This window comes from Ovis aries, chromosome 5 (genome assembly GCF_016772045.2).
Source record: "Ovis aries strain OAR_USU_Benz2616 breed Rambouillet chromosome 5, ARS-UI_Ramb_v3.0, whole genome shotgun sequence".
NCBI lineage: Eukaryota > Metazoa > Chordata > Mammalia > Artiodactyla > Bovidae > Ovis > Ovis aries.
In genome coordinates, this window is record NC_056058.1 from 3,734,234 (window position 1) to 3,761,933 (window position 27,700).

At 53.9% G+C, this 27,700-nt stretch overlaps 1 protein-coding gene across 2 annotated transcripts in view; it reads right to left on the reverse strand.

Moving 5' to 3' along the window:
- Positions 1–11,825: 11,825 nt before the first annotated feature.
- Positions 11,826–27,700, reverse strand: part of MAU2 (MAU2 sister chromatid cohesion factor) — a 33,715-nt gene continuing 17,840 nt past the window's right edge. The window contains exons 4-19 of one of the 2 annotated variants that reach the window (XM_042249573.1): positions 27,041–27,136; positions 26,008–26,102; positions 24,416–24,443; positions 23,900–24,055; positions 23,397–23,543; positions 23,220–23,310; positions 22,007–22,110; positions 21,435–21,512; positions 21,072–21,137; positions 19,662–19,745; positions 19,448–19,497; positions 19,161–19,238; positions 18,852–18,963; positions 15,811–15,901; positions 14,979–15,106; positions 11,826–14,642 (exon numbers count right to left, since the gene is read on the reverse strand). In XM_042249573.1, coding sequence (XP_042105507.1) covers positions 14,568–14,642; positions 14,979–15,106; positions 15,811–15,901; positions 18,852–18,963; positions 19,161–19,238; positions 19,448–19,497; positions 19,662–19,745; positions 21,072–21,137; positions 21,435–21,512; positions 22,007–22,110; positions 23,220–23,310; positions 23,397–23,543; positions 23,900–24,055; positions 24,416–24,443; positions 26,008–26,102; positions 27,041–27,136 — 1,479 coding nt within the window. In that variant the 3' untranslated portion in view covers positions 11,826–14,567. Of the gene's footprint in view, positions 14,643–14,978; positions 15,107–15,810; positions 15,902–18,851; positions 18,964–19,160; positions 19,239–19,447; positions 19,498–19,658; positions 19,746–21,071; positions 21,138–21,434; positions 21,513–22,006; positions 22,111–23,219; positions 23,311–23,396; positions 23,544–23,899; positions 24,056–24,415; positions 24,444–26,007; positions 26,103–27,040; positions 27,137–27,700 lie in introns of both variants that reach the window. The other variant, XM_015095742.3, reaches the window with a different exon arrangement.

Consider the following 27,700-nt stretch of genomic DNA (forward strand, 5'->3'; position numbering starts at 1 on the left):
ATTGAATTGAAGGGGTGAAGAAGGCAGGCATGAGAAAGATCCACAACACTCAGGATTCAATATGGCAACCTGTTATCACTCCCACTCCACCCCCACCAACCTATACACAGAAATATGCAAGATGCTGGGATACCTGAACTGTAGGATGGAACTTGGGAGCTGGTATGAACACAATAAAGGGAAATAGGCCTATTGGATAAGGCAGACTGTTATACTAAAGAGATACCAAGAATAGGTTCTAGGAATATAGAGGAGGAAGTGATTAAATGAAATAATGGATGTGAAAGTGCTTTGTAAACCTTGAAGCACTGTTCCCTTGTAGAAAGGATTATTGTAATTGTTACAAGTGAGCTGACATTCCTGGGAGAAAAGTAAAAAAAAAAAAAAATGCTGAGAGAGTGATAGGAGGGTTGGCAGAGAGCCCCGTGGAGCCTGATTCCCTGAGTGAGCTCAGCCTGGATCTAAGTGGTAAGGCTGACAGAATTCTTGGCTAGGAAGGGAAACTTCTGGAAACATGAAGACACTGTGTTCCCAGAGTGCTTTGTTTGTACCTCTGTTGTATGCCACATTCTACAAGTGTCTAAGGCAGTCTGGGTGGACAGTAAACCCTTGGACTATGGTGACTGGCAGAGCTGGGGTTGAACCCACACCTGTCACTCTCTAGCTAGGCCAGTTACTTCCCTTACATGCACGCTTAGTCGCTCAGTCATGTCCAGCTCTTTGCGATCTCATGGGCTGTAATCCACCAGGCTCCTCTGGCCATGGGATTCTCCAGGCAAGAATACTCAAGTGGGTTACCATTTCCTACTCCAAGTTACTTCCCTTAGCCATATCAAAAAAGGGAACACCAGTTCGCTAAAGGTTGCACTGAGGTTTGTGAGCTCGAAGTGCCTTGTGTGGTACCTGGTGTGCAATAGGACTTGGGAGCTTTTAGTTTCATTCCAGTCACTAACCAGGATGCTTTCTGAGAGCAAGAATACAGCCTTATTCATTTAAGTAATCCCTCAGTGCTTTTATAGCTCTGAATTGAACTGGGATCAAAGAGCAGTTCATTGTCCAACCCCTTCATTTTATACATGAGAAACTGAGAGGCCCAGAGGGCAACTGTGACTTGTTCACATCCCACTGGTACTTTACGGCTGAATCCTAAACTTGCATTGTCTTAATCTCAGTTTTGGCCTCTGTGCAGGAAAGATGAGAAGGAGGGAGACCTGTGCCCCTGATCCGTTGTGCAAGGCAGAGTCATGTAAGAACCCAGAAATCCCTGGGCCTAATCTCTCTCTCAGGCAATTGTGAGAAGGTTCTGAAAATAGTTCTAATAGAGTCCCCAGACTCAAGAGCAAAGGGCAAGTGGGGCCCTTGACCAGGGTCAAGACTACCTAAATTAACTTTATCAAAGGGAAATTGCAAATGAAGTGAGGTTATTAATATTTCAGAGCTACTGAATGTAATTTCCAGATTGATCCCTGGAAATGTCAGGACCTATAATTACATCTCACCTTTTTATTTTAAGAATGCACAGAATTTCTCAGATTCTCTGGAAAAAGGTAAAAAAAAAAAAAAAAAAAGCATTGCCTAGAGGAGGAAATGTTGGTTGAATTAAGAGATGTCAGTGAAATCTGGAATTCTAAGCATAAACAAGAGTCCCATTTGGCTAGAAAATTATGTCTTTGAAGAATCAGAGGCAAATGGCATTCACTGGAGAGAGTGAAATGACCCACCAAAATGGATGACAGGAGCTCAGCTTCTGACATTAAAAAAGAAGAGCACTCAACTCATACCAAGGATGGGCTTTCCTTTCCACACTGGTAGCAGTGATTGCATCTTTCTGCATCAAGGCGTGTCCCTTCCTGGGTCTGGGAAATCATGTGGGCAAACTGGCTAAGTGACATTCACATCCAAATAGGGAAATGGGAACTGAGCCAGGTGAACGCTCAAGCAGCGAGGAGGGCCAGGCCTCAGCAGTAGTTAGAAAAACGAGGACCTGGTGGGCTGCCACCCTGCAGAGACCTTGTCTTGGGGTCGTGGTCCTGGACAAGGAAGAGGACCAACTGACAATGAGTAGAAAGGGTACTAAGCACGAGTATTAAAGCCCACAGGGGTCACTCAGTGAGAGTGGCAGTTCAGGTGCACACAGTCAAGTTCCCTCCATCATCGCCTCCTAGGATTCTTGGATTGCCTAATTCATTTAGGTTTGCCAAGCACTCTGAAGCCCACGTGGGCTTCCCAGGTGGCGCTAGTGGTAAAGAGCCTGCCTGCCAAGTGCAGGAGACATGAGCGACTCAGTTTCGATCCCTGCATCAGGAAGATCCCCTGGAGGAGGGCATGGCAACCCACTGCAGTATTCGTGCCTGGAGAATCCCATGGACAGAGAAGCCTCGCAGGCGACAGTCCATAGGGTCACAAAGAGTCAGACACAACTGACGCGACTTAGCACGCACACACGCATGCGATTCACATATCTGAGTTGCTGGCCTACTGAAATGTGCATCATTCGGCCAGTCCACTGGAATCAGCTTTGATTCTCCCGGGGAAAGGGTGGTAATAAGCCAGTTCCTTTGAGGAGGGAAAAGTTAGGAGTATCTTAGTCCCAGACACTGAATTTAAAACTCCTGCTGCTGCTACTCTGTGCAGCCCTGTGAACTGCAGCCCGCCAGGCTCCTCTGTCCATGGGATTCTCTAGGTAAGATTACTGAAGTGGATTGCCATGCCCTCCTCCAGGGGAATCTTCCCAACCCAGGGATTGAGCCAGGGTCTCCTGCATTGCAGGCAGATTCTTTACCATTTGAGCCACCATGGAAGCCCCTTTTTTTTTTTTTAAATAAAAAAAAATTTTTATTTGTTTTTGTCTTCTTTTTTATTTAGTTTGTGGAAGCCCAGTTTAACTCTAGTATATGTAAAATAGATAAACAAGGGCTTACTGTATAGCACAGGAAACTATACTCAATATTCTATAATAACCTTTAAAGGAAAAGAATCTGAAAAATAAGAGATATATATAGATAGATAGATGTATAACTGAATCACTTTGCTGTATGCCTGAAACTAATGCAACCTTGTAAATCAGCTATGTGTTCTGTGCTGTGCTAAGTCACGTTGGGCTGCCGTGCCCTCCTCCTGGGGATCTTCCCAACCCAGGGATCCCACCCATGTCTCTTATGTCTCCTGCACTGGCAGGCGAGTTCTTTACCACTAGCACTACCTGGAGAGCCCTGTAAATCAACTATACTTCAATTTTTAAAAAGACAGTCAATCCCTGTTTCCAAAGAGAGTAGACACCACTAAATCGAGAGGTTGGCCTACGATGTCCCCCTGATTCCCTAAGAGAAAGTCATATAGCGCCTGAACTATGCGGGAGTCGGGGGGTTAGTGGGGAGAAGCTGTATCCCGTGCACTGGCAGGCGGATTTTTAACCGCTGGACCACCGCGGAAGCCCTCCTTTTTCTATCTACTCTTTGCAATTTCCATTTCTACCCCAGATGCTTGGACTACCGTGTGCAAAATGTCAACTAATTTCTCTTAAATCATGGACCACATGACACCCTACTCAAAACACTCTGATTTTTACAGAGACTGTATTGCATTGCTTTTATAAATCAGGAAGAAAAAAAAAATTTTTTTAATGACCTCCATCACCAAAGGTAAAGATTGAATCTTGACAATGTTTTAAGCCCTCTACTTGCCCCTTCTTTTCGCTACAGTTTCTTCCTGGATGCTTTCTTCAAGAATGCTATCTTACATTGATTAATACAAAATTTTCCACATTGAATTCCAGGAGACATCAGAATGACTCAAGGGACTTTTCCTGGTGGTTCCGTGGTTAAGACTGCACCTTCTAAGGCAGGGAGTGCAGGTTCAATCCCTGGTCAGGGAGCTAAGATCCCCCATGGCTTGCGGCCAAAAAACCAACAGAAGCAATATTGTAACAAATTCAATAAAAACTTTAAAAATAGTTCACATCAAAAAAAGAACAGTCTTAAAAAAGAAAAAAGAATGACTCAAAATATCAGTAGAGATTCTATGATGTTTCCCTGCTTAGAAAAAAAAAAAAAACAAAAACTTTTCTTCAACTGGAGAATTTGGCTAAGCTAAGCCTTTAATATTGTTGATACATGTTGTTATGTTATATTACAACCCTCCTTGAGCATGGGATGTTTCCTTTGTTCCTAAAGTGAAAGTGAAGGTCACTCAGTCGTGTCTAACTCTTTGTGACCCCATGGAGTGCCAGGCTCCTCTGTCCATGGAATTCTCCAGGCCAGAATACTGGAGCAGGTAGCTGTTCATTTCTCCAGGGGGTCTTCCCGACCCAGGAGTCAAACCAAGGTCTCCTGCATTGCAGGCAGATTCATTACCAGCTGAGCTACCAGGGAAGCCCTTTTTCATAAGAACATCCGTTAATATTCTGGCAAACTTAAAATCAGTAGCACGTGGTTCAAAGCTTGAATGGGGCTGGCTGGGCATTTGCCCTGTCTAAGCCAGCTTCTGCCTCCCTTATTGCCTCTCCGCTTCCCAGAAGTTGTATGAGATCAAGGTACATTGCTCCATCTTGGAGGGGAGAAAATTGAGGCTCAAGGGTTTTTATTCAGCTAGGGTCACAAATAGATAAAACCAGAACCTAGGTTTAAATTCCAATTCTGAACAAAATCTCTGACTTTCATAGAGTATTTCCACCTACTAGGGCAATAAGCATATTGATAACTAATATTTTCTGTTTATAATCCTCATTTTTGTACATTTTATATTAAGTAACTACAGAGAGTATGTAGGCTGGCTTGCCTTTCCTTCTTTCCTTCTTCTCTTCCTCCCTCCTTTTCCTCCTCTCTCGTCCTTCTCTCCCTCCCTCTCTCTCTTTTTCTTTCTCTCTCTCTCCACTAGATAATACATTCCTAAAGGACAGAACTACATTATTCAAAATACTAATACTTATAATAGATACATACACACATTTAATATATACACAGTGGAGACGTTCCTAATGGTCCAGTGTTTAAGACTCCGTGCTTCCACTGCAGCGTTTGATCTCTGGTCAGAGAATTAAGATCCCACATGCCACGTGGTGCGGCCAAAAATAAAAATACACACACACAATGCTTGAACAACAAATGCCTGGGTCATCCGCTTTTTCTGAATGCCTGCTCGTCTCTCCCCTTCACATCTTCATGTAGATAACAGCGTGTTAAGAACTGTCAGAACTGAGAGGAAGTTAAGCAATCAGCTAGTCCATCTTCAATTTCCCAAATGCAGAGTACAGAGAGGGTATGACATGAGCAAGCTCGGCATCAAGGCGAGAGCTGAGCCAATCCCTTGGCAGAGCCAGCCTGAATCCCAAAGTCCACAGAGATCCGCTGCACTCAAGCGGTTTCTAAACTCCAGTGGAAGAGCAAGTGGCGTCCCATCTCCTGTCCTGAGTGGAATTCAGGAGTCCCCAGGGAGCTCTGGGCAGTCACGGGCCCTGCCCTGTGGGTCACTCATGGGTCTTTGTGAGGGGAGTTTCTTTGTCACTGCCCGGCTGCTTCCTGCCTCCATGTTAAGGCCTCCAGGCCCGTCTGCAGGGAAGCAGCCATCAGGGTCCCTGACTTTGGCTCCCACCCGGACCCTGCCAGGCTCTACTGCTCCCTGCTGCAAGTGAGCCTCTCACACATCTGCTCACCAAGGGCCTGGTCTTTATGAGAATTTTCTTCTGCGCAGTGGCTGAAGCAAGGACAAGAGACTTTGGAGAAAGACGTTCTCCCAGACACACAGGAACTATAGGGGTGTGTCTGGGCAGCTCGGATGCTCCCCTCTTCCCCCTTTGTGGTGGGCATGGGGCTGGCATTGGGTGGGAGCAGGATGAGCAGTGGGGATGGAATGAAAGAGCATACTTAGTGCCTCCATCTTATTTTGTTCTTTTGGACAAATAACCTTTCAAAAGTTCCCTCATTCGTCGGTATATTCATTTATTCCACAAATACCTGATGGGCCCCTAAGGAGGGCTGAGCACAGTGGGGTTAGAGCAGTGGGCAAAGGCACCGGGCATAAGGCATCTCTCCCTGACCTTGACCCTCCGGCCTGCTGCCCCTCCCCCATAGGTAGCTACTGTCACCAGTCTCTTGAATGTCCTTCCACAGAGGTTCTATTCCACACACAGATGTACAGGGTCCACTTTGGTTTTCCACACACACAGCATCACACACTCTGATCTTTTAAAGCAAGTGTTCTGGTGGGCAGTTTTCAAGTTGCCCCCTCAATCAGTGACCTGGGACTGTTCTAGAATGTTTCTGAGAACTGAGCACCCTTAGCCCGACATTGCTCTTCAGTATAGAAAGGGTTGCAAAGAGTCCCACATGACTTAGTGATTGAACAACAACAAATAGAAAGCCCTAGAAATCCATGCATTGGGGCCTGAGGGGAAAAAGTTCCTGGATCCTTGGAGTAGGGGTATTTCTACGTCTTGGGTTAGACAAGGCCGAGTGACAACTTCGTCTTGGGTTAGACAAGGCCGAGTGACAACTTCGGCTTAGTTCTGGCAACAAATGTATCTTCTTCCTAGCGCAGGAGTCACTAGTGCCCCCTGTCTGGGAACCTTCACTCCTGTTCCAAATGATGCAGACAGCCAGCAGCTTGCAGCTTAGGGGTAGGTGGGGCTGTGGCAAGAATTTCAGTGCAAGGGCCCAGGTTCTCCACTGGAGCCATCACAGGCCTGTGGTCTTGGAGTGCAGGATGCTGTGGTGAGCAAGTCGAGTGGGGAGGGACAGACTGACAAGGTGAACAAGGCGATTTCAACCATTAAAGATGTTGATGAAGTAACTGGGGAGACTTTCCTGGCGGTCCACTGATCATGACTCCGTGCTTCCACTGCAGAGGGTTAGGGTCCCTAATCTGGGAACTAAGATCCCACAGGCCACGCGGAGCAGCCAATAAAAAGAAAAGAAACTGGGGATGCGACATAGTGACTGGAAAGGGCTCTGACCAGGACGGGGGTGGGAGACTTGTGAGCAGGTAGATTCGAGAGATCTGAGTCTTAACAAGGACTCAGCCTGGGGATGAGCATTCTGGACAGAGGGGAGCAGTGCTCGGCAGAGAACAACCGGCAGCTGGTGGGCAGGGATTAAGTGGGAGAGGGCGGCTGATGTTTGGAGGCCGGCGAGGAAATGGGATTTTATTCTGATGGGGAGAAGCAAGCATGCTACAAGGCTCTGTGAGCTTTGTTTCCTACTGGTAAAATTCCTGGTTTGGATTCAGTAATCTTCCAGCTCTCTGGTTTCATGACTACGTTCTTTTATTCAAAGATGTCATTGAACTGCCAGGGTGGCCACGTTTAGCAAATGAAAACATAGGCCGCCCAGTTAGATTTGAATTTCAGATCAATGATCAGTCCTCCCATATTATAAGCCTATCCCCGAGTGTCAGAGTATCTTCTGTGTGCCCGGGCCCCCGCCAGCAGTCAGCTCAGGTTTGAATAATTCACTTCACACAACCCCACAGCCTACTGCCTTTGGAGGAGCTCGTCAGACATGAAGTTTAGAGTCTGGTGTGGCTTGCAAGTGAGGGATTAACCAGCTTCAAAAATCCACCTTGGCCCCAAATTGTGACCTTGAACTGGTGATTCCTTTGGGTGCCCCAACTCGTTAGCTGCCCACAGGGCATTGATCAAAACGCCCTCGACATCCCTGCATCCAGGTATGTATTGTGTTGTGTGGGGAGGTTTCTGGGGTGACCAAATATAGATTCTGGCCTTTTTCATGAGAATTATGAGAAGGGAGGGGAGTGTGCGCAGCACCAACCTATTATCCTCACTGAGGGTGCGGCTGTGAGACCTGAGGTAGAGTTTCAAGGTTGGAAGAATCCAGAGAGAGATGACATGGCTGTGGGCTCCTCATTTCACCATGGGGTCCGAGTTGATGCTGGGGTCTGTCTGTGTGCAAAACCCACCTGGCCCTGTACTCTGTATCCCAGGCATGTGGGTGTTCCATAGGGCAACCCCGGGCATGGTCTATGGCTGTTCCAGAAAAGTCAGGGAGGGGCAAATAATCCTGGAGAAAGAGTAATCTCCTTAAGTCAAGGTTTTAGGTCTCAGGAAAACTAGATCCTGAATGAGGGACTTGGGTGCCGCCCTGCTGGGACTTCCTTCTGCCAGATGACAGACGGAACGGGTGTACAGTTCCTGACTTCGGGACCCAGCTCTGAGGCATCTTCTCTGGTTAGCTCGTGGTGCTGTCAGGAGGCTCCGACCCTTGGTTACCTGCTGTTGGAGTCCGTGTTACACAAGGGGGTGGCCGACCCCGTCTCCGTCAGTCACCGTCTGACCCATGGCCGTGCCTCACATTCAGCCCTGTCTGTAGTCCCACCTGAGTTCACTTCTGGGACGTGGGCCCAAATGTGTTGGGGGAAGAGGAACCTGAGGGGGCCTGGAGATTCAGTCGCTCCCCTGGACAAGAGGGCTCAGGGACTTTCTCCATCCATCAGTGTCCTCCTGGACACGACCCAGGCTTCGGCTGGACTTGAGGTGGTGGTGGGCACGTGTGTGTGGCAGCCCTTGCCCTCCAGAATGCCACAGGCAGCCCAGAGGCCCATGGAGCATCCTGCCTGGAGTGTCCAGAAGTGAGGGACGTCCATTCCCTCCCTGCAGTCTCGGTGGCTGTGTAGCAGAAGCTGGAAACGTCATCTGCCTGCCCAGCCGACTGGCTGGCTGAGGAAGGCTTCCCTCTGTCCTGTCACAGAGCTCCACTACCCCCCAGGTCCCCTGCTTGCCCCATCCTGCGGTACGCTACTTCTCTCACGGCAACACAGCACTTGCTCCTGTGAGGTCCATCGTAGAGCTGCTGGTAGACTGTCCACTCCCTGAGGGCAGGCACTCTGTCTGATGTGGCTCCTGCTGTGTCCCCAGTAGGTGCCAAATGTTTGGTGAGTCAATGACAGAATGAATGGAATAGCCCTGACACCTAGAGAACCATGGGGATCAGCTTCTCCAAACTGTGTTACAGGAGGGGAACTGAGCAGGCCTGAGGTAAAGGTCAGCCCACACCCTTGCAGACGAGGACAGAGCCAGGCTACGGTGAGGTCTGGCGACACCCAGGCCAGCTTTCCCAGCTTGCTTGCCCTGCCTGGTGGGGCCGCTGACTGGGGTGTCCACGCCCCCTGGTGGCTGAGGCTGGAATAGACCAGGCCACTGGCAGCAGCTGATGACACCGAGATGGGAGATTTACTTCCGGTTCACAGTACTTCTGAGCAGCTTGTATTTAACCCTTTAGGGGAGTGTCGCTGTTCAGAACCCTGTGTTCAGTAGCAGGCCATCCTCCAGGGCCACGCAGGCACTCGCTCTGGGCAGAGCATGCCTACCTGCAGACGGAGCCTGAACATCAAGTTGCGCAGACACCTGACATTCGGAATTGTAGTTAGAAACACTCAAAGCCAAACAAGCACACACTGACCAAGCGGCCCCACTTCTAAGGGTCTATTTCAGAGAGCTTTTCTTCATACAGGGAACTCCTAACTTAGTGTAAGAATGTTACAATTTTTAAAACGACGTTTGTTGTAGCAGTCATAATTCATCAAGCGTTGCATTTTTCATAAAGCATCGCCATGACAGTCCCTTTAGGCTTCCCTTGTGGCTCAGTGGTAAAGAACCTGCCTGCCAGTGAAGGAGATGTGAGTTCGCTCCCTGGGTCAGGAAGATCCCCCGAAGAAGGAAATGGCAACTCCCTCCAGTATTCTTGCCTGGGAAATCCCATGGACAGAGGAGCCTGCAGGGCTACAGTCCATGGGGTCACAAGGAGTCGGGACCCAACTTAGCGACTATACAATAGTCCTTTTATTTTCCAGTCCTTGAAAAAAGTATCAAAAGATATCAAAGTGCTGGGAAAACCTAATTCACATAGAAATGAATCATTTCCTTTTCTCCCAACCAACTGCATTGTAATCTCACCACATGAGCATGAATTTGTAGTAAAATACTTTTAAACTTGTCAGCGACGCCCCCTGCCCTCTCAGACCCGTTGCAGGTGTGAGGCTCCACTTGGCACTTCTGAGCTGACTGGGACTCTATTAGGGAAAGAAGGTGGTGTGGTTCAAATGGAAGCAGCAATGTGGGTGCTGGACAGACAGAAACACGGCACGAATCTCCCCAAGTAGCTTTCTTTGTGGGGAAATAGAAACTCAAAGAGCTCAAGGAGACCAAAGGGGGAGCCGATACACACAAGGAATACTTCAGATCTCCAGGCCCGCAGGAGCCCATCAGCCAGGGGGTGTGAGGTCCAGGCTCCCTCTAAGGTGCAGGCCAGCAGGGACCTGGCCAGTGACTATGGATGCTGACACCTGCACGTTGTGGGCAGCTGTCCACAGTGGCATCTGCTGGACCTGCCTCTACGGATGGCCCATGTGTCCTTCCCTCTGGGCTGTCCCATGGACCCACCCACCCTACACCAGGCTTGAGCCAAAACGTTCCCCAGTGAAACCCAGCAACCACAAGAAGAGTACTCCTCGCAAGGGGACAGGTGCGAATGAGCACAGAATATGCTGGGACCATTCAGGGAGGGGCCTCCAGGTGGGAGATGTGACTGGGCCTCAGGCAGGTGAAGAAGATGGCCAGGAATGGGCAGAGTGGATTTCTGAGGACTGGGGATGAGTGTTATTGAGGACTAGCAATGATGCCTTTCCCAGGTCTTTGGTCCTTGGGCCAGCTGCCCTGGCCACCTGCTAGCCTCTGTGAGGTCCATTCCTGTCCTCCCCTCAGCCCTGTGGATGCCTCCCGGCTGAGCTCCTATCATCTGCTTCCCAAGTGTGTTCTCTGCATTGTGTTGAATCACTCACACATCCAGTGGCCAGCAATTCTGCCTCGGGACTGCGGCGCAAAGGCATCTTCAGAAGCGCCCTTAAAAAGTCGAGGCCACCTGGGCATCCTCTCAGGGCACAGGGACGAGAGCAACACAAGGGCCTTGACACAGCACGGGCGGCAGGATGGTCCTATCCATGCGCATTAAACGCACGCACAACCCAGGAGAATCGCAAACACGCGCCAGAACAAACGCAGATGCATCCGCAGCAGCACTACTCACAACAGCCACAAGGGGGCAGCAGCCCAAAGCCCATCAATGGTGACTGGATAAAGCACGGTCCATCCGTCATCCGACAGACCATTATCTAGCCGTAAAAAGAAATGAAGCAATGATACCTGCTCTCAGGTAGAAAAATCTTGAAGACCTGAAGCTCGGCAAAAGCAGCCAGACACAAAAGGACATGTCACACTATCCCATTTATGTGAAATGCCCAGATCCATCAAATCCATAGCGACTCAAAGTAGGTGAGTTGTCAGAGACTGAGGAAAGAGAATGAGGATGACTGCTAACCGAGACGGGGGTCTCCTTCTGTGCTGATGAAAATGTTCTGGGTCTAGACAGAGGTGCTGGTTGTACACAGTAAATGTACTGAATGCCACGGAATTGTAGGCACTAAATTCTACTTGACTTTCACCTCAAAAAGGAAAAACAAAACCCCCAGGTACACGAAGGCTGACCCATGTGTCTTCTGAGAACACAGGAAACAGAACACTGCGAATGCAAGCAAGTCTGGTCTGCGGCAGAGCCAGGAACAGGCAGGGCTGTGGGCTGTGCCGTCACGTCTCAGCGGCTCCCTTCCCTGGAGCAGGGCTGGACTGAGGAATATCCTCGTTAGAGGGGGAGGAGATGCGGGTTTCCCCCAGCTCCTCCGTGCAGGGTCTGGGGCTCTGCATCCTCATGCCCTGTAGGTTACAGCAGCAGGCTCTGTGGCCCCGCCGGCTGGCCGTGGAAGCTTGGAGTCTTCACCAGGGCACATGTGAGGGGCGCAAGGCACAACAAAGACACAGTGAGTGAGGGCTCCTGCAAGTTATTTTACTTTGAATACACAGGAAAAGAAATCTACAAACAAGATGCTCTGTTCTACGGCTCTTTTAAACAATGCTTTGTATTTACAAAAAAAATTTTGTGTGATTAAAAGCACCAGCTGAAAATACAGGCTGCTAAAAACTTAAGACACTGAAAATCCATTAAAAGACAGTATGCCAAACATACATTAAAAACCCTTTAGCGAAACAAAGATGATGCAACCAACACATTTCACCCCCTGTGCCAGGCAGCCCTTTCTGAGTTCCCTGCCTGTGTTCCCAGTAAGTGGGGCGGGGAGTGCTTACCCCAGGGGGAGGACCCTGGCCTCCCCCATGGGTGACTATGGGGATCCAACTATGTTTCTGAGAGGGAACCGGCACCTCCTGGACCAGCATCCTCAGAGCTGCAGGACCTGAGGGCCACCGTCACTGACAGGAGGAAACAGGAGGCACACAAAAGGGAGTCTGAACAGCTTTCAACAATTAACCTGCCAAGAACAATCTTTCTGCTACGCCCTCACACCCCTCGTATGCTTAAGCGTTTGGAGTTTTTGTTTTTTTCTGAACACCCAGCTATATGACACTGGCTGTAATAGATCTCTGGGGCTTGTGTGCAGTCTGTCTTAAATGCTTACGATTGAGAAACCGTGAGGCACTGAATTTGGACTTACAGGAGGGTATTTACAAGCTTTATGTAGCTAAAAGGTGCTGCAGTGAAGGGAAAGTTCAAAGCTGGCACGCATGCATGTACATGCGGGTTGGCTTCCATAAAGCTAGAGCGGAATATTAAATATCGAGTACTGAATTCTTACCTGTAAACTTAAAAACTTATCTTTAACTTTACATATACATAGATAACAAAGTGGTCACTAAAAGCACTTCAACATCAGGACAAGACAATAAGTTTTGAGGTTCTTATTTCAACTGCTCTACATACAAAATGCCCTAGAAGCAAAGAAAGGTTTAAATAAATACTCAAACAATGTAAAGCAGGCCCGAAGAACCGTGGGTCTGGGGAGGCTGCACGGTGCGGAGCCCAGGCTAGCAGGCGCAGCCTGTAGCGAGACAGGCGCTCTGTCCCTTTGGTGGAAGAGAGGACCTGTGCGGGGGGGGCCGTCAGAGGGGGAGGAAGAGGGGATGGGGACAGCTCATGAGCAGGCAGCAGACCACCTCTGCAGGCCTCGGAGACCCAGGGGCAGCCCCGAGGAGCACGGGGCAGGGCTGGGCTCCTGAGTGGCCCAGGACGACACAGCGAGGGCGGGGCCTTTTCAAACAGAACTTGGCCAGCCTGTCCTTTCAACCAGCCTGTCCCCTCATTCAGTAGCTTACTTGCATGCCTGCTGCTGGCCCCTAAGAGGGCGGCAGGGCCCTGATGTGAGCAGTGACCCAGGACAAGGAGGTCTCTACAAAGCCCTGCTAGTGGCTAAGGCACACCCAGGCCTTGGGGCCCAAGCAGCTGACCTGAGCAATCCCAACATTCCTTTCGTCAGACACTGAGGCTTTGAGAAGCAGCGTTCACAGTGCTGGGTAACAAGACTTGAACCAACCAGCAGTCATAACTAGCAAAACCACACACCATCCTCATCAGGGAGACCCTCCCAGGCACTGGAAGCCAAATGGGGCCGGGCTGCTGCCGTGACGGCCCCCAACATCACTGTCACCCAGGGCATCTCCTCGACTATTCAAGGGGAGCACAGAACCAAAACGGCTGTCTGGGCCTGGCAGAGCCTCCTGGGGTCCAGCTCAGGAAGAGGTTACAATGCCGTCCCGAGACCCAAGGCAGGTAGGTCTCCTCCTCCTCCCCTCTAAACACAGGGCAGGGTACCAAGGGAATGGCTGCCAGCAGGGTGGTAGAGCCGAGCTGGGCTGAGAAAGGCCCCTCCCACTCTGCACTATGGACTCTGACAGGCAGAAGGCGGCTGATACACACACAGGAGTCTCAGCTCCAAGCACCAGCTCTGGCTGGGAAGCAACCCACAGGCACACACGTAGACCAACACCAGCAGGTGCACTCCCATAGCCGGACAGTGAGCCCAGTCAAGGTGCAGATGCTCAGAAGGCAAGTTCCTGGGTTCCCCAGGGCCCCTAGCTAGAGACCCCAGCTGCCAAAAGGATGGAAGCTGACCAGAAAGGCAAGCCAGGAAAAGCACTGGGGTGAGACAGGCATTTCCATCCCTGACAGGCACCATCACTTCTTCCCTCCAACCGTGGGTCAGACACTGGCATCTTGCCTCTGAGCGCAGGAAGCTGCCATGAGCAGAGGAAACACTCTGGCCCAGCAAGGCGGCCTGCAGAAGTCATGAGGTACCTCGGTGGCACCGACCACCCGTGCATGCAGTGTCAGGACCGGGCTGATGGCCAACACCCGCTTCCCTAGCAAGAGACTCTCCTGAAGATACGACTCAGACACGGAAGCAGGACCAGCGGTTCAAATCCACTTTGAGGGATGGCTCTGCAAAGTCAGCTCCAGCATCCCATGGGCAGCCACAGCACTTGGACTCCTGGTACCTGGCAAGAACGGCCAGCTGGCCCGTCCTGGGAGGACAGCAATCAGCCCTCCACGCTCCCCAGGGGCCCAGGCTGCTCTGGAGACAGTCAGGAAAGAAGCCTGAAGACAGCCACGCCATCACGTCTCCAGGGAAAGCTCAAGTGCCATCTGGGTGGAAGTCAGGGACACACCAGGCCCTCACGGAGGCTTGGAGAAGCTGAGAGGCCCCGTACAGGGGTCTCACAGGAGGCTGGCCAGGCTGGTGTTTGGTCCATTCTGAGCTTGGAACTGCACGGGGGGCGGGCCGTCTGTCCACTGCGGGGAAAGAGGACACACAGGTGAGGTCCTTCCTAGTGAGCAGCAGGGGGTGCTGGGCTGCATGTCTGTGCCTGGAATGTTGCCCTCCTCAGGCTGGTCAGGGGCCCCAGGAAGCAGCCTGTGTCACCCACTTGGGTGGGAGCTTTCCTGCCCATCCAAGGGGGTTCCTGAGGCCAGGCTGGGTTAGGGTTTGTTGGAGAGGCGCAAGGAGACAGTGGCCAAGGGTGTGCTTCCTTTCTCAGGAAGCGCGTCCCCAGGGCTGCAGGTTGCGTGAGCTGGCCCCAAGGAGCCACCCAGCACCCTCATTCTGCCTCCCCTACCCTGTGCCCGTACCGTGATGAGGTTGTGCTCAGGGAGGCTGCAGGCCTCGATGTGGTCTTGGAGTAGCTGCTGAGAGAAGTTCTGGTGCATCTGGGCGGCTTCGTGGGCATCCATGGCATTCCCACAGGCTTTATTCAGGTCTGGGGGTGGAGGGGTGGGGGTGCACGCAAAGGATGGGCCTGTTTTGGCCTGCCCCTGCCCCATGGCCTCCCCTCAGGCGTGGGTGGAGCCCTGAAGTCAAGCCCCAGCTCCACCATTGGATCCATGTGCCTGGCACGTCACCTGCCCTGAGCCCTGTGTCACGGTCAGCAGAGCCCACCTGCCAACAGCCAAGTCTCTGAGTCTTATGTCCTTGGAGGTGGATGAACAGCGAGGCCCACAGGGGCAAATATGAGGGCTGGGAGGGCAGTGAAGGTGCTTTGGGCTCCCTTGCATGTGGCTCTCCCAGGGATTTCCGGGCCAGCTGTGGGCAGCCGGGAGCCCGCAGGGAGCAGGGCACCCAGTGTTCACTCCTGAGGCAGGAGGGCGGAACGAGTGCGCCAAGTCCACTGCGGATGGGAACAGCCGGCCCTCCACCTCCTCACCCGGACCCTGGGTAGCCTGTGGGCCCTGGTTTCACAATCTGGGAATGGGGGAGCAGCAGTGACAGCTGCTGAGCGCCCTCTCTGTGCCCAGAGCACCTTGGCTCATTCTGCCGGACACGGACGGCTGCCGTCCCCATTCTAGGGAAGGAGACTGAGGCCAAGTGCCAGGGTTCACTGCCCAAGCAGATGCCAAGAACTATCCCTGTGGGTCCCAGAGAGTCAGAACCAGACTGTGTAGACCTCCCCGACCTCCGCCTCACCTCTGAGCAGGGCTGATGACCACAGCTGCACCGACATGTCCGGGATCTTGCTGGCCAGCTGCATGGCGGGCACTACCATGTTGTTGCTCTCCTGTCGGCCAAGAGCAGCAGAGGGTCAGGGAGCGGCAGGGGCGGTCAGGGCTGAGGTGGAGGCGGCTGAGACTGGCGGCAGGGACAGCCTGGGCCCACCTGCGACCTCCCGCTGCCTGGCAAATACCTACTCCAATCGTACAGTCTATCTCAAATGACCCTCTCTGAAAGTACTCCTCGACAACCTCAGGGGAAAAGAAACAGCTCCCACTCCTCGGCCCCACACGTGCCTCCTGGCTGGGGCACAGCCGTGGGCGACTCTATGTACCTTTGTCTTTCTAACCGAAGAAAAAAGCACTGGTGGCAGGCAGCTCTGGACCCATCTCAGGAGCTGATTAGAAACTCAGACTCAGGGGCTTCCCTGGCGATCCAGTGGTTAAAAACCTGCCTGCCAACGCAGAGCACACAGGTTCAGTCTCTGGTCTAGGAAGATCCCATATGCCACGAGGCAACTCAGCCCGTGCCACAACTGCTGCCCCTGCCCTCTGGAGCCCGGGAGTTACAGCCACTGGGCCCACGGGCCCGACAGCCTATGCTCCACAACGAGAAGGCACCGCAACAGGAAGCCCGCTCGCTCCAACTGGGGAAAGCCTGCGCACAGCAACGAAGGTCCAGCCAAAAGTGAATACGTAAACAAAGTTAGATTAAAAAAACACACATTCAGGGGTCTGTCCTGGTGGAAGCAATGAGGACCAATGGTCAAAAGAGAGAAGAATTTTTTTTCCACATACGAGCCTGCTCCCGTGGAAGGCCACCTCAGACACATGGGGCTGTGGGGCACCAGGATGTGTTCACCCTTGAACCCTGGCTCCGCAGTGCAGCTGCGACAGCACGCCTCAGCCCTCAGGAGGAGCTGAGTGGAAGCTGCTGGGGGCTGTAAGCACCCATCCTCGGCTCTGCAGTGGCTCCACCCAGCGCAGGACCCAGAGCCTCCTGGCCTAACCGCTGGGCTCAGGGTGACACTGGGGGAGCTCCCATGTGGCAGCCACGCGCAGTGTGGGGGACACTCGGCACGTAGCCCAGAGATATATAAATCCTCCAAACCGACTCCTGAGGCCCAGGCTCAACACAGCCACACTTGTGTGGGATACACCTCCAGACACAAAAGCCCAGTGACTGTACACTGCCCACCCTGGCCAGCACCTCGAAGATGAGCTCCAGGTGGGTCTCAAAATATTTCACAATTGAACCAAGGCCTCCTAAGACCTCAGAATGCAGAACAGGAGAAACCAGTCTCCTCTTCCAGGCCTGGGGCCGAGAGCAGGCTGCTGGGAGGGAGCATCCCCTTGGCTCCAGCTCCCTGTGACAGCTCAGTTTCCATAGAACCTAGGTGTGAAGACTGGTGTTGTCTTGAGAGGGGTCCTACATGAAGCCACCCACAAACTTTAATGCCTGAGTATGCTCTGGTCTGGTAGGCCCAGGGCAGGCGGTTTCTCCCACAGATCTGGCGCTGCTTGAGGCAGCGCCTGGCTTTGGGGGCTCCTGGTGGCCCCAGGAAGCAAGAGAGGTTCCCAAATAGGCTCTGTAATTTGCTCCAGGACTACCCCCCACACACACCAGAAGCTGTAGCTGAAGAGCTGCTCTGCCCACCCTGCCCCACTAAAGGTGGCTTCTAGAAGCTTCTGGATAAACAAGCATCAGCGAAGTCTAGGTTCTAAGCCTGGGTCTGCAGTTTGGGGCTGTGTGACATTAAACTCTTCAACTGGCAATGAGGTGATCACCACCACTGCACCGAGACACAAGGCAGGCGGCCTGAACTCAGGGGGGCCTCATGTTGAGCCCGTCATCCCTGCCCAATGCCAGGATGTGCCCTGAGGCCACTGTCCTCCCTGTGATCCCTGAGTACCAAGACAAGGTGTTCTAGAAGGAGTGGAGCTACACTCAGAAGGAAGAACCCACTGCTAACCCTCCTTTCAGGGTATTGATCTTGCCAGGGTTCAGGACACAGCTGCAGGGCATGCGGGCCTCAGAAAAAGATTGTCATGAGACTGTGGGGAGGGGAGATGCACTGGGCTTATTAAAAACACTCATTCTTTAGAAGCTCTGGGATTTGATCAGATAAAACTTCATGGGCCTGCATTCTCTGTCCTAAAAACAGCTAAAATGAGTTCAGCTAAATCACTGAACTGATGCCACTTAAAAATTCTCACTGCCATTAAAAAAAGGCCCCAACACAGTGATGCAGAGAAAGACCAGACATAAAATTATAAAACAGCTTGATAAAACTTAGGCTTGGACAGAGGCAGGCAATGAAAAGAGCTGGAAGACAGAAGACACGCAAGGATTTTCTCCTTTGCTTCTCAGACTTTCTATGATAACCATGACATCTTTTATACTGACAAACATACTCTTAAAAAAATTAAAGACCTTGTAAGGTCAATGGGTTGGAGTAGGTGAGATGTTCACACACCCCCAGATGGGGAAACTGAGAAGTCAACTGATCCCACCAGAGACCGTATGGCATGGGTGGGGGCCAGGCACAGGGGGACACGGTGAGGGTAGACACAGAGTGCCCTGAGGATACCATGTGTGATGGGCAGAGAAGGAATCCCTGGGACTGTGGCTGAGTGGACACACCTCTAGCCCCCACGTACTATCATAGGGAAGGGGACCTGCTCTCAGCCTCGCCAGCTCTGTCTGAGCAGCTCCAGATCCACTGAGCCCTGGGGCTTTGCCTGACAACTGCCATGGGCCAACAGCGGCCCTGTCTGCCACACAGGTGCACCCTGCAGGAACTCAAAGCTCCCCCAGCCCTGCCTGCCCAGGCCGTCTGAGTCTTGAGGAACATGGCGGTGGGGGTGGGGGGTGATGGGGGGGTGAGAGGTCACTGAAGTAGGGTCACTGCAGGGCACGGGATGGGAGGCACTTTGCTAGGTGCCCCCCTCACCAACCTCCACCCCACTAAGCACCACCCTGGCCCTATGCCCCTCAGTCAGGCCCCTGACACTCACCCTATGGTTTCCCAACACATAGAAGATGTGACCTAGGAGTACGAGGGAGCAGGCTGTGAGCCGATTCAGGTCCTCCGCGTTGGACATCTTCAGGGTTTCCCGCAGAAAACGCCTTCGTGAGAAGAACAGATGCTGAGGCCCCACTGGGAGGGCGTTTGGGGAAGAAAAGGCAGCCTTGGGGCCCAGAACAGAGACCACCGGGGGGCGGGTGGGGAGGGCAGGAACAGGGGGCCTGGGCACATGCTGTTGGGGGAAGAGAAACAGAGAGAGGTGCCAGGTACAGGGCCACCCGCCCTCTCCAGTACTTACTTGGCCTCATTATAGCGTCCCTGGAAGAAGGAGAAAAGCCCACGCACGTAGAAAGCCGCTGCTCGGAGGCAGTGTGAGCTGAGGGAGGAGTGGAGCATCACACCTTAGTGAGTCTTAACGAAAGCAGCCGATTTACAAATGGGGATTGGGTGGGAGGATGGGAGGTGTTGGGGTAGATGGGCAGTCTGGGGCCCCAGAGATGCTCACACTACCTCCAGAGCAGAGAAAGCGTAAGAGAAAGCGTAAGATAGTTGGTAAAGTGGGACTTGGGGCCTGGGGCTGCCTACCTGACAGGGAAGCTGTGGTCTGGATTGATCCTCTCCAGCAAACTGTACAGCTGTGAAAGAAACGTCTGCAAGTTAGGATAACTCTGCATCTAAAACTGAGAGGGTTTGGCCCCAGTATGCCAGTAAATGACTAGGGCTGCCACACTTCCCACACACCCCCTCCAAGTAAGAGTGGAAAGAAAGGGCACCGAACGTGAAGCATGTCACCTACTACCTCTTGGTGTCTATTTCCTTCCCGTATATACACACTCGCCAGGTTGGTCACGATGAAGGCCCACAGCTCCTGGTGATTGGTGAGCTGGAACACGGGAGACACAGGGCATTAGGGGGCCCGGCTGGGCAGTCATGTCACTTGGGGGTCGCTTGGCGGCATCAGAGCCACCCAAATGCTCCACGACAGCTACCTTGGAATCTTCTTACTCTTTTTATTCCAAACACACATACACACCCCTGCCTCCTGAACCTAAGGACAGCAAAACTATTAGTTCTTGTTATTATAAAACAATCATCTGCATTATAGGAAGCTCGGGAAACGGAAGAGCACAGCCAGCCACCCCAGAGCCTGTCCTCAGAACACGCCACAGTTTGCTCTATTCTCTGCCGTCTCAGTCTGAGATCTCGGTGGCACCCCCACCTCCTCAGGTGGTCACCCCAGAACCCCAGTGTGTGTAAACACAGCAGAGGAGCATGCTTGCTGGTTCCTCTGCTAACGGCTGGTGGCAGACAGTCTGCTGTCCCCAGTTTTTCTGGGGGGAAGAGAATGGCCATGAAAGGAACCAATCTGAGTGGTCTGAGCAGTGCTCAGACCCTGGGGGCTGAGCACTCCCAGCAGGGCTCAGCGAGTGCACCTGTCTAAGAGGCCAAGAATGCCTACGAAGCACACACCCCACCTGGAGGACCCTGGCAGGTGCCAAGGAGACCCAGAGGGTTGTCTGATCTGAGCAAAGATGCTCCGATATGTTTGTCACAGGACCACAGGAAACATGTTTGGTGTCACGAGGGGTCTGGATCCAAGTTCTGGTTGTACCACTCCCCCCCAGGTTGGTGGACAGAGCCCCTGGCGGCACACACCGTCTGCTGGGAGCTTTGATGTTGAAACAAGGCAGCAGCAGCACCTTGCGTAGGAAGTGGGGTGCAGAAGGGGTGTCTAAGAGACCTTCAAGGGCCACAGGCAATGAGGGGAGGTCTCAGCACCACTGGAGTGAGCAGCACCGGGGCCCAAGTAGCGGGGACACAAGTCAACATCACCTGGTGGACCACCGGGAGGACCGGGAATCCTCAGTGAAAGCGGCTAACCAGGGCGTGTCCAGCAGGTGCCCGGCTCAAGACAACCTCCTTGAGGCTGCCCTCTGAGTTAGCTGGGGAAGCCCCACCCCAGGGTGGCCAGGAGCCCCCTTGCCCACAGCTATCCTGCATCAGGCTGTGCTGCCGGCGCTGGCCTGCCCGCACCCGGGCAGCACAAGGCCTGACAAAGGAAGCCCTGGATAAATGGCACAGCACTGTCGTAGCTGACACCAGGCTGGACGCTGCGGAGTCACCCACTGACCACGGTTTGTGTGCCTGTTGTCCCGACTCCTTACTGAGAAGCACCTCCTGCCCCATGAAGTGAGGGCCGGCACCTTACCCGCAACGCTGTGGTGAACTGGGCTTCGGCGTTGTCCATGCAGTTGACAGAGACACAGTACAGGCCCTAGAAGAAGACGGGGCCCAGGGCTCAGAGCCACATGCGGCTTGCCTAGGGCTGCACGGCTGCACCCAGGCGAGCCTAACAAGAGACTCTACCGAGCCAGCTGTAGCTGAGCTTCACCCTGACCGGTGGAGAGGAAGATGGCATGCTTCATTATTCCTGCCACCTGGGACCTGAGTCAACTTGGACTTGATGAGATGCTTATCAGAATGCAGTCCACTGGGAAGGTTCTAAATCCTGCCCGGGGTGTCGGCACAGGGTCACTCACAGGGATGGGGCTGGGGGCTGCCACGCACTCACCAGCAGCGTATGCAGCTGTGCAGCATGGTTGGAGAAGAGCCGGGGCGACTGCTGGCACAGCTGACAGACCTGGGAGATCTGCAGGGAGACAGCATGTCTGACATCACTAATGTGGGACCCAGGGCCCTGGCAGCATTAAGAGGCCCCCAAAGCCAGTGGGGGTACCCGCATACCCCCAGTCTAACCTGGGCATAAAGTCCCAGCAGAGGTGCCCACCGTGAGGATGTCGGCCCTTGTCTGGTTCTCTGCCTCCTCCCTTTGCAACCTGTGTCTCAAGTCATATAGTACCTACATCCTTACCAAGGTCCCCATGCCCCTTCAGGAAGGCGGGCATCAAGGATTATGGATCACTGGGCAGGAGGGGTGCTAGAATTGCCATCAGCAGACTCTAAAACCCCAGACCCCATGCTCCTTGGGCATAAAAACTTTTAGGTAAAAACCTGATTATGTCCATGCAGGCTCATGGCTGGCCAGGTTACATTCTCCCAAGTGACACCCTCAGGACCCAGCAAATTCAAATGGCCCTCCCCCAGCCTTCCCATCCTGTGTGCACGCGGCCCCCGGGGGCCTACCTCCTGCAGCGCGGTGGCCTTGTGTCCTGTGACGAGCCGGCACATGATGATGTGCTCCAGCAGGATCACTTGGAAGGAGGACAGGATGGGGCTGCAGTCGAGCACTGGGGGCGAGAGGCAGGGTGAGCCCTTGAGGCGTGGGAGAAGGAGACCACCGAGACGCTGGCCCACGTGCCTGCCTCCTGCTGGCTCCGAGCCCTCCTATCACGCCAGCCCCTCAGCTGCTTGAGTCTGAGCCCACTTGCTCTGCCAGGCGCTGGCCTAGCACCCAGTCTGTCGCCTTACTTGGTGCTCACAGCACCCTCAAGCAAGGGGGCCCATCTCCCTGTCCAGGTGAAGAATCAGGTTCATAGCCAGGTTTTGGTGACCAGAGTATTTTAAGAGCAAGAAATTCCTAAAGGGATCTGTTTTCCATCCTCAACCTGCACCCCTGCCCCAACCCAGGTGAGTGCTCAAGGACACGCTGTGCACCACAGGTTCTAGAAATGTTGAGGTTGCCCAGCAGACTATGCAACAGGCCTCAAACAACAGTAGGGGGGACCACAGCTTCTGGCTGTTCCAAGCGGCTGTCCTCACGTTGGAACCAGACAGCACTTTCCCAACTCATCTGAAAGAGTAGTCCCTGCGAAATCTGGCTCTCTGGCTCCTCCCCAGCAGCACTGACAAGGGCACAGGGAGTGGACAGGATGAAAGGGGCACAAGCCAGCCAGGGACATGTGAGGCTCTGGGTTCCCACTAGTCAAAGGTCCTCGACTACCCAGGACAGACTAGTCAAGAATCCCAGAAGAACCCAGGACCCCAGAGGATCTTCTGTCAGTCAAGTTCCAATTCCGATCTCACCCTAAGCACAATCCACATCACAATGCTGAAAAGTGACAGCAAAGGCAGCCACTGCCTTTCAGCTGGGCGCTGCCGTCCCCGCAGGTTGCGGGGGAGTCCCACTAAGCCCCATGACTCTCTGTGCAGTGAGGGCGATACGACAGAGATGCTCCAAGTACTCACCCAACCTCCCTGGGGAGCAAGGATCCCGTCCAGGCCTGGCATGGCTCTGCCTGAACCCGATCATCCCTATCGGCCAACTGGGGTGCAAGACCCATGGGGCGGGGACCCAAGCTGCAGTCCTTCAACGTCCTCCAGGCCCAGCACTGGCAGTGATGGGTGGGCTGCCCAGTAGGGCGCTACTCGACCCAGAGCCCCACAGGGCCTGACTTACTCTTGAGCTTTTCCAGCTGCATGAGGGCCTTGTCCGTGTACTTCTGCGCCTTCTCCAGGTAGCCAGCTTGCATGGAGTGCATCACGGTCACCTGGCGACACGGGCAGAGGGCGGTGGCCGCTGAAGCCCTCTCCCCTCTCCCCGGGCCGCCAGGCCCCGGCCCCTGCGGGGACTCACCAGGTAGACGAGCACGCACATGTGCTCCTTGGGCAGCCAGTGGAAGAGGTCAGCAGGGTTGCTGGGCAGGATCTCGTCATCGTGCAGCGTGGAGATGGTCTGGATGCACTGCTGCAGCTGCTTCAGGCACGGCTTCACGCTCTTTACCTGCAGCAGGCAGACCGCACTGCACACCTGGCCGCCCATCTGCTCCTGTCAGGTGCCACACCCTGAAGAGGCAGGCACCCGCAGGGGCAGCCTGCCAGGTCCCGCCGGCCTTGCCCCATCCCCAGGCCCGACAGGCCATCTCCGCAGCTGTCAGCACCCTGTAAGAGTCTGCTCTGCTGCTATGCATCGAGTGGAGTGCTCAGCCCAACAGGCAAAGGTGGGTGTGGGTGGGGGAACCAAGGAAGTGAGGCCGGTGGGGAGGGACAGGAGGCAATCACAGAACTGATTTCTCAGTCAGAGGCCCATCCACCACCTGCCTGCTCCCCAGCAGCCAGCACGTGGGAGGCAGTACACACCTGCCCAGCATCCAGGTAGTGGGTCACCTGGAGCACCAGGAAGAAGACACGCAGAGACTCTTTCTGGATGGGGTTCCCTTGCCAGTTCTCAACTATCTGTCCACAGAGGGTCAGCAGTGGGTGGACTTCCTGCAGCTTGCGCTCCATCAGCAGCAGCTGTGGGGAGAGGAGCAGGTGCTGGGGACTCTCCTGGTGCACAGGGCTGCCACCCACCTGCCCACGTGCAACTGCTGGCACCCCAAAGGGAGGGCACAAAGCCAGGCTGGAACCCAAGTCCAGGCAGCTTCAACCGAGGCGGCTCCTCCGTCAGCACAAATCCCACAGCCTGGAATCGGAGCTTTGTCTCTGAATCCAGCTGGAGGGCGGGGGACAGGGTCTGCCTCTCATGGCTACCTGCCGTGCCTGAGGGTCTGGGCAACTGATGGGCCATGACATGGCAAGCAGGCAAAGCCTTGGCAGACCCTGGGAACCCAAACTCATGTCCCCCACATCTTATCCTGCCCAGCCTCCACTTACCATGCCTTTGCTGAGGAGGAACAGTGCCCTGGAAAAGAGAGGGGGCGTCAGGTCTGGGAGGCCCAGGCAACCCCTAGGATGACTGCCACCTCAACATGCACAGGGGCAGTTAAACGGATGACAATGGACCCCGGCCAATAAGCGTGCTCTGTTTTGTTCTATCTTCCTCTAACTTTCTTCTCGTTTAGGGACTCATGAGGTTCAAAATCTCAGAAGGCAGAAACAGGTGCTCAAGAAAGCATGGAGTGAGGACTTCCCTGGCGGTCCAATGGCTGAGCCCGCTGCTTTTAGGAGCAGCTGAGGGGCTGCGGGCCCGCCAGTCCGTGCAGAGCCCTGATGTGCTGCTGCAGCTGACCGCCCCGTCAAGTGGGCACGGCTCAGGTGACGAGCCTGAGGAGCACGGGCCCCAGTCGCACAGTGAGCGATGTCTACACTCCCGGCCACCCGTCATCCTTTGTTGTTACCTCACGGCATGGACACCCGAGGGTCTCCTATCTGACTGTTGAAGTCTAAGGTCTAGCACTTCACGTCAAGGTTCCCATATTATCACCTCACTAGGCCTCACATCTGAGATCAGAAGCTCTGTGTCAGGAGACCTGTAGGCGCCATGCCCTGGCGAAGCCCACCCCGGTCACCTGCCCACAGTGGCACAGAGGCGCGGCTCGAGGACACTTGCAAACACGTGCAGCGTGCAGCCAGCCCTGTGGCCTGCAAGTCATTGAGTGTCACCCCGAGCCTAGTAACGGCTGCAGCATGAGGAGGACCAGACCACGTGGCGGTGTCCATCCCGGGGCAGGGTGGCTCAGGGATGCGAGCCTCGGGGAGCTGTGTGCACCCGTGCGAGCACTTACAAGTCCAGAACTCAAGAGAATAGACTTAGGAACTGTTCTGTCCCCACAACCCCACGGGCAAGCTTGGAGTCTGTGTTGGAGAACTTTTCACAATCCCAACACACACACACAACAGAGTAAGAGCGCTGCTCCCAGGGGCTTGGGTCCTGCTCCAGAGGATTCTTCTCTTCGGGGTAGAAAGAGGCTGGCGGCCCTCTAAGAGGGCGCGCGGGGAAGCACTGGTGGCCTCTGACCCCAACCCCAGCCCGAGCGCACTAGCCTCCAGGTAGTTTAAGCCGTTTCACGCACAGTACAAGCCTATGTCCGTTCTGTTACACAGATGTCCTCTTCCTCTGCCCCCTGTTGTACACCTGAACACTCCTGGGTACCTGAATGGGGACTGGCTGCCAACCATGCTGCCCACGGGACCTACAAGCACCACTCTCACCCCCCACCAGGAAGGGGATTACCCAGTACATCACACAGGCCCTTTTTATTTCAAGAGATGCTAGAAACATGCACGCGCTCACAGTGCTGAGAACGCCAGCTACCCCTCACCCGCACAGCCAGCTCAACAACTTCTCACTTCATGAATCGGTGGGGCAGAAGCATCTCCGGGCCGCCTGAATCTGCATGTCTCTTACTGTGAATAAGGGCGGTCAGCATTTCACACCAAGATGCCATTTCTATTTGCTGTCCAGGACCAAGATGACCAAACTTCCCCAAGTGGGCGGAGAAAAGGCCCGAGGAAGGGGTGCCTACCGTGTGTACTCAGAGCCCACCACCCGGGCGTACTCGGCCCCCACACCCAGGAGGTCGCAGGCTGACACCAGGTCCTTCTCAAGTGTGTGCAGTTGCTGAGAAAAGGAGAAAAGAGCAATGACCCTCACTTCCAAACCACCAGACTTACCATATCTGACCTGCTACCTTGCAAGCAAGTTACACAAAACCTCCCCCCATCAGCAAAATTGCCTTAGTATCAGTTCTGAGCTAAATTAAGCACATTACCTCATCGACACTAATTGCTTTGGGTACAGAACTCCGCTTTGTCTACAGCTTAATGGTGCACAGAGCCAGCAGTAACGCTAACGGGCACAGATCCCCGAGGGCTGTGCACATATGTCTGTGTGCTTCGCAGGTGGCCTTCAGGGGCCGGTCACTGGGGGAGCAGCAGAGGAGCCTCGGACAGGAAGGGCCTCTTTCAGGGCAAGGGTCTGTGGGAGCTTCAGACGCAGGCTGAAAGGCAGGGACCTCTGCGGGGCCTCAGCTGGGAGCTTGGGCTCCGCTCACCGCACCCACCTGCTCTGGGACCTGAGGCAAGTGACTCACTACCTCGCTTGCTTCCTCCTTTGACGAAAAGCACAAAAGCACATGGGAGGATTCAAGGACGGCAGTGCACGTGTCGGGCAGGAGGGCGCCTGGAGAGACGGCAGCCGCTCAGGCTAGGTGGGCTCTCCTCAGCAGGGCACCCTCTGAGCCAAATCCTCCTGGCATTAAGAGGCTCCCCCAGGGAGCAGGTGACACTGCAGCCCAGGCCCCACTGTGTGCTCAGGCAGGTGATGGGGCTTCATCACAGAGGGCAGGCAAGAAGTGGCTGGTGGGCAAGCTGCGTCAGGGTCAGAGGAGGCCAGGGGGTGGCCAGAGACAGGGCGGTATGGGCCGAGCCGGGATGGAGAGGCATCTCCAATGAGTCCACCTGGCCTGCAGGCTCCTCCACTGCAGCTAGGGAAGCCCAGCCCAGAGAGCCGCCCACCCAACTGGCGCCCGTGCATCTGGTCGGGCCCACAGTACGCACAGCGAGCTGGAAGAGCAGGCGGCAGTGCCAGTACGGGGTCTGCTGGGAGATCTGGATAGCTTTCCGCAGCAGCGGCTTTGCTGCGTCCACGGAATTCTGAAAGCAAACAGTCACATTTAAGGAAGAAAAAACAAGCTGGATTCCTTCTGCAGCAGCTGTGGACCCAGAAGGCCATGCCCAGACACACTTACCAAAAGATCTGCTTCATTTAAAAAGAAAAGATATTTTATTAGCCTCACCGGCTGGGAAGCTTTTCACACTGATCTTAAAATAATTCCCTATTCAACTAAACTGAAAGTAGCTTTAGTTCAAATTCCTGAACAGTCAAATTGATAACAATTACCATCTTTTCTGAACTGTAACCAAAGTGAGAGGCCAAGGGCGTAAAACAGGAGTCACTGCAGAAACTGGAGAAAGGCAACTTTCAGTTACACTTGAGGCCAGAAACCAGCTTCAGCTACACTATGTGAACTGGTTCAGGAATCAACCATCTTTAACCCAGGAACAGGGCTACTTTGCACAGTCCTCAGTAGAAAAAGCCTCTGCTAGCCTTTGTCAGCAAGCGGTCATCCAGGGCTGCCCTGTACCACGTGTTCAGTTCAGTTCAGCCGCTCAGTCGACTGTCTCTGACTCTTTGCGACCCCGTGGACTGCAGCACGC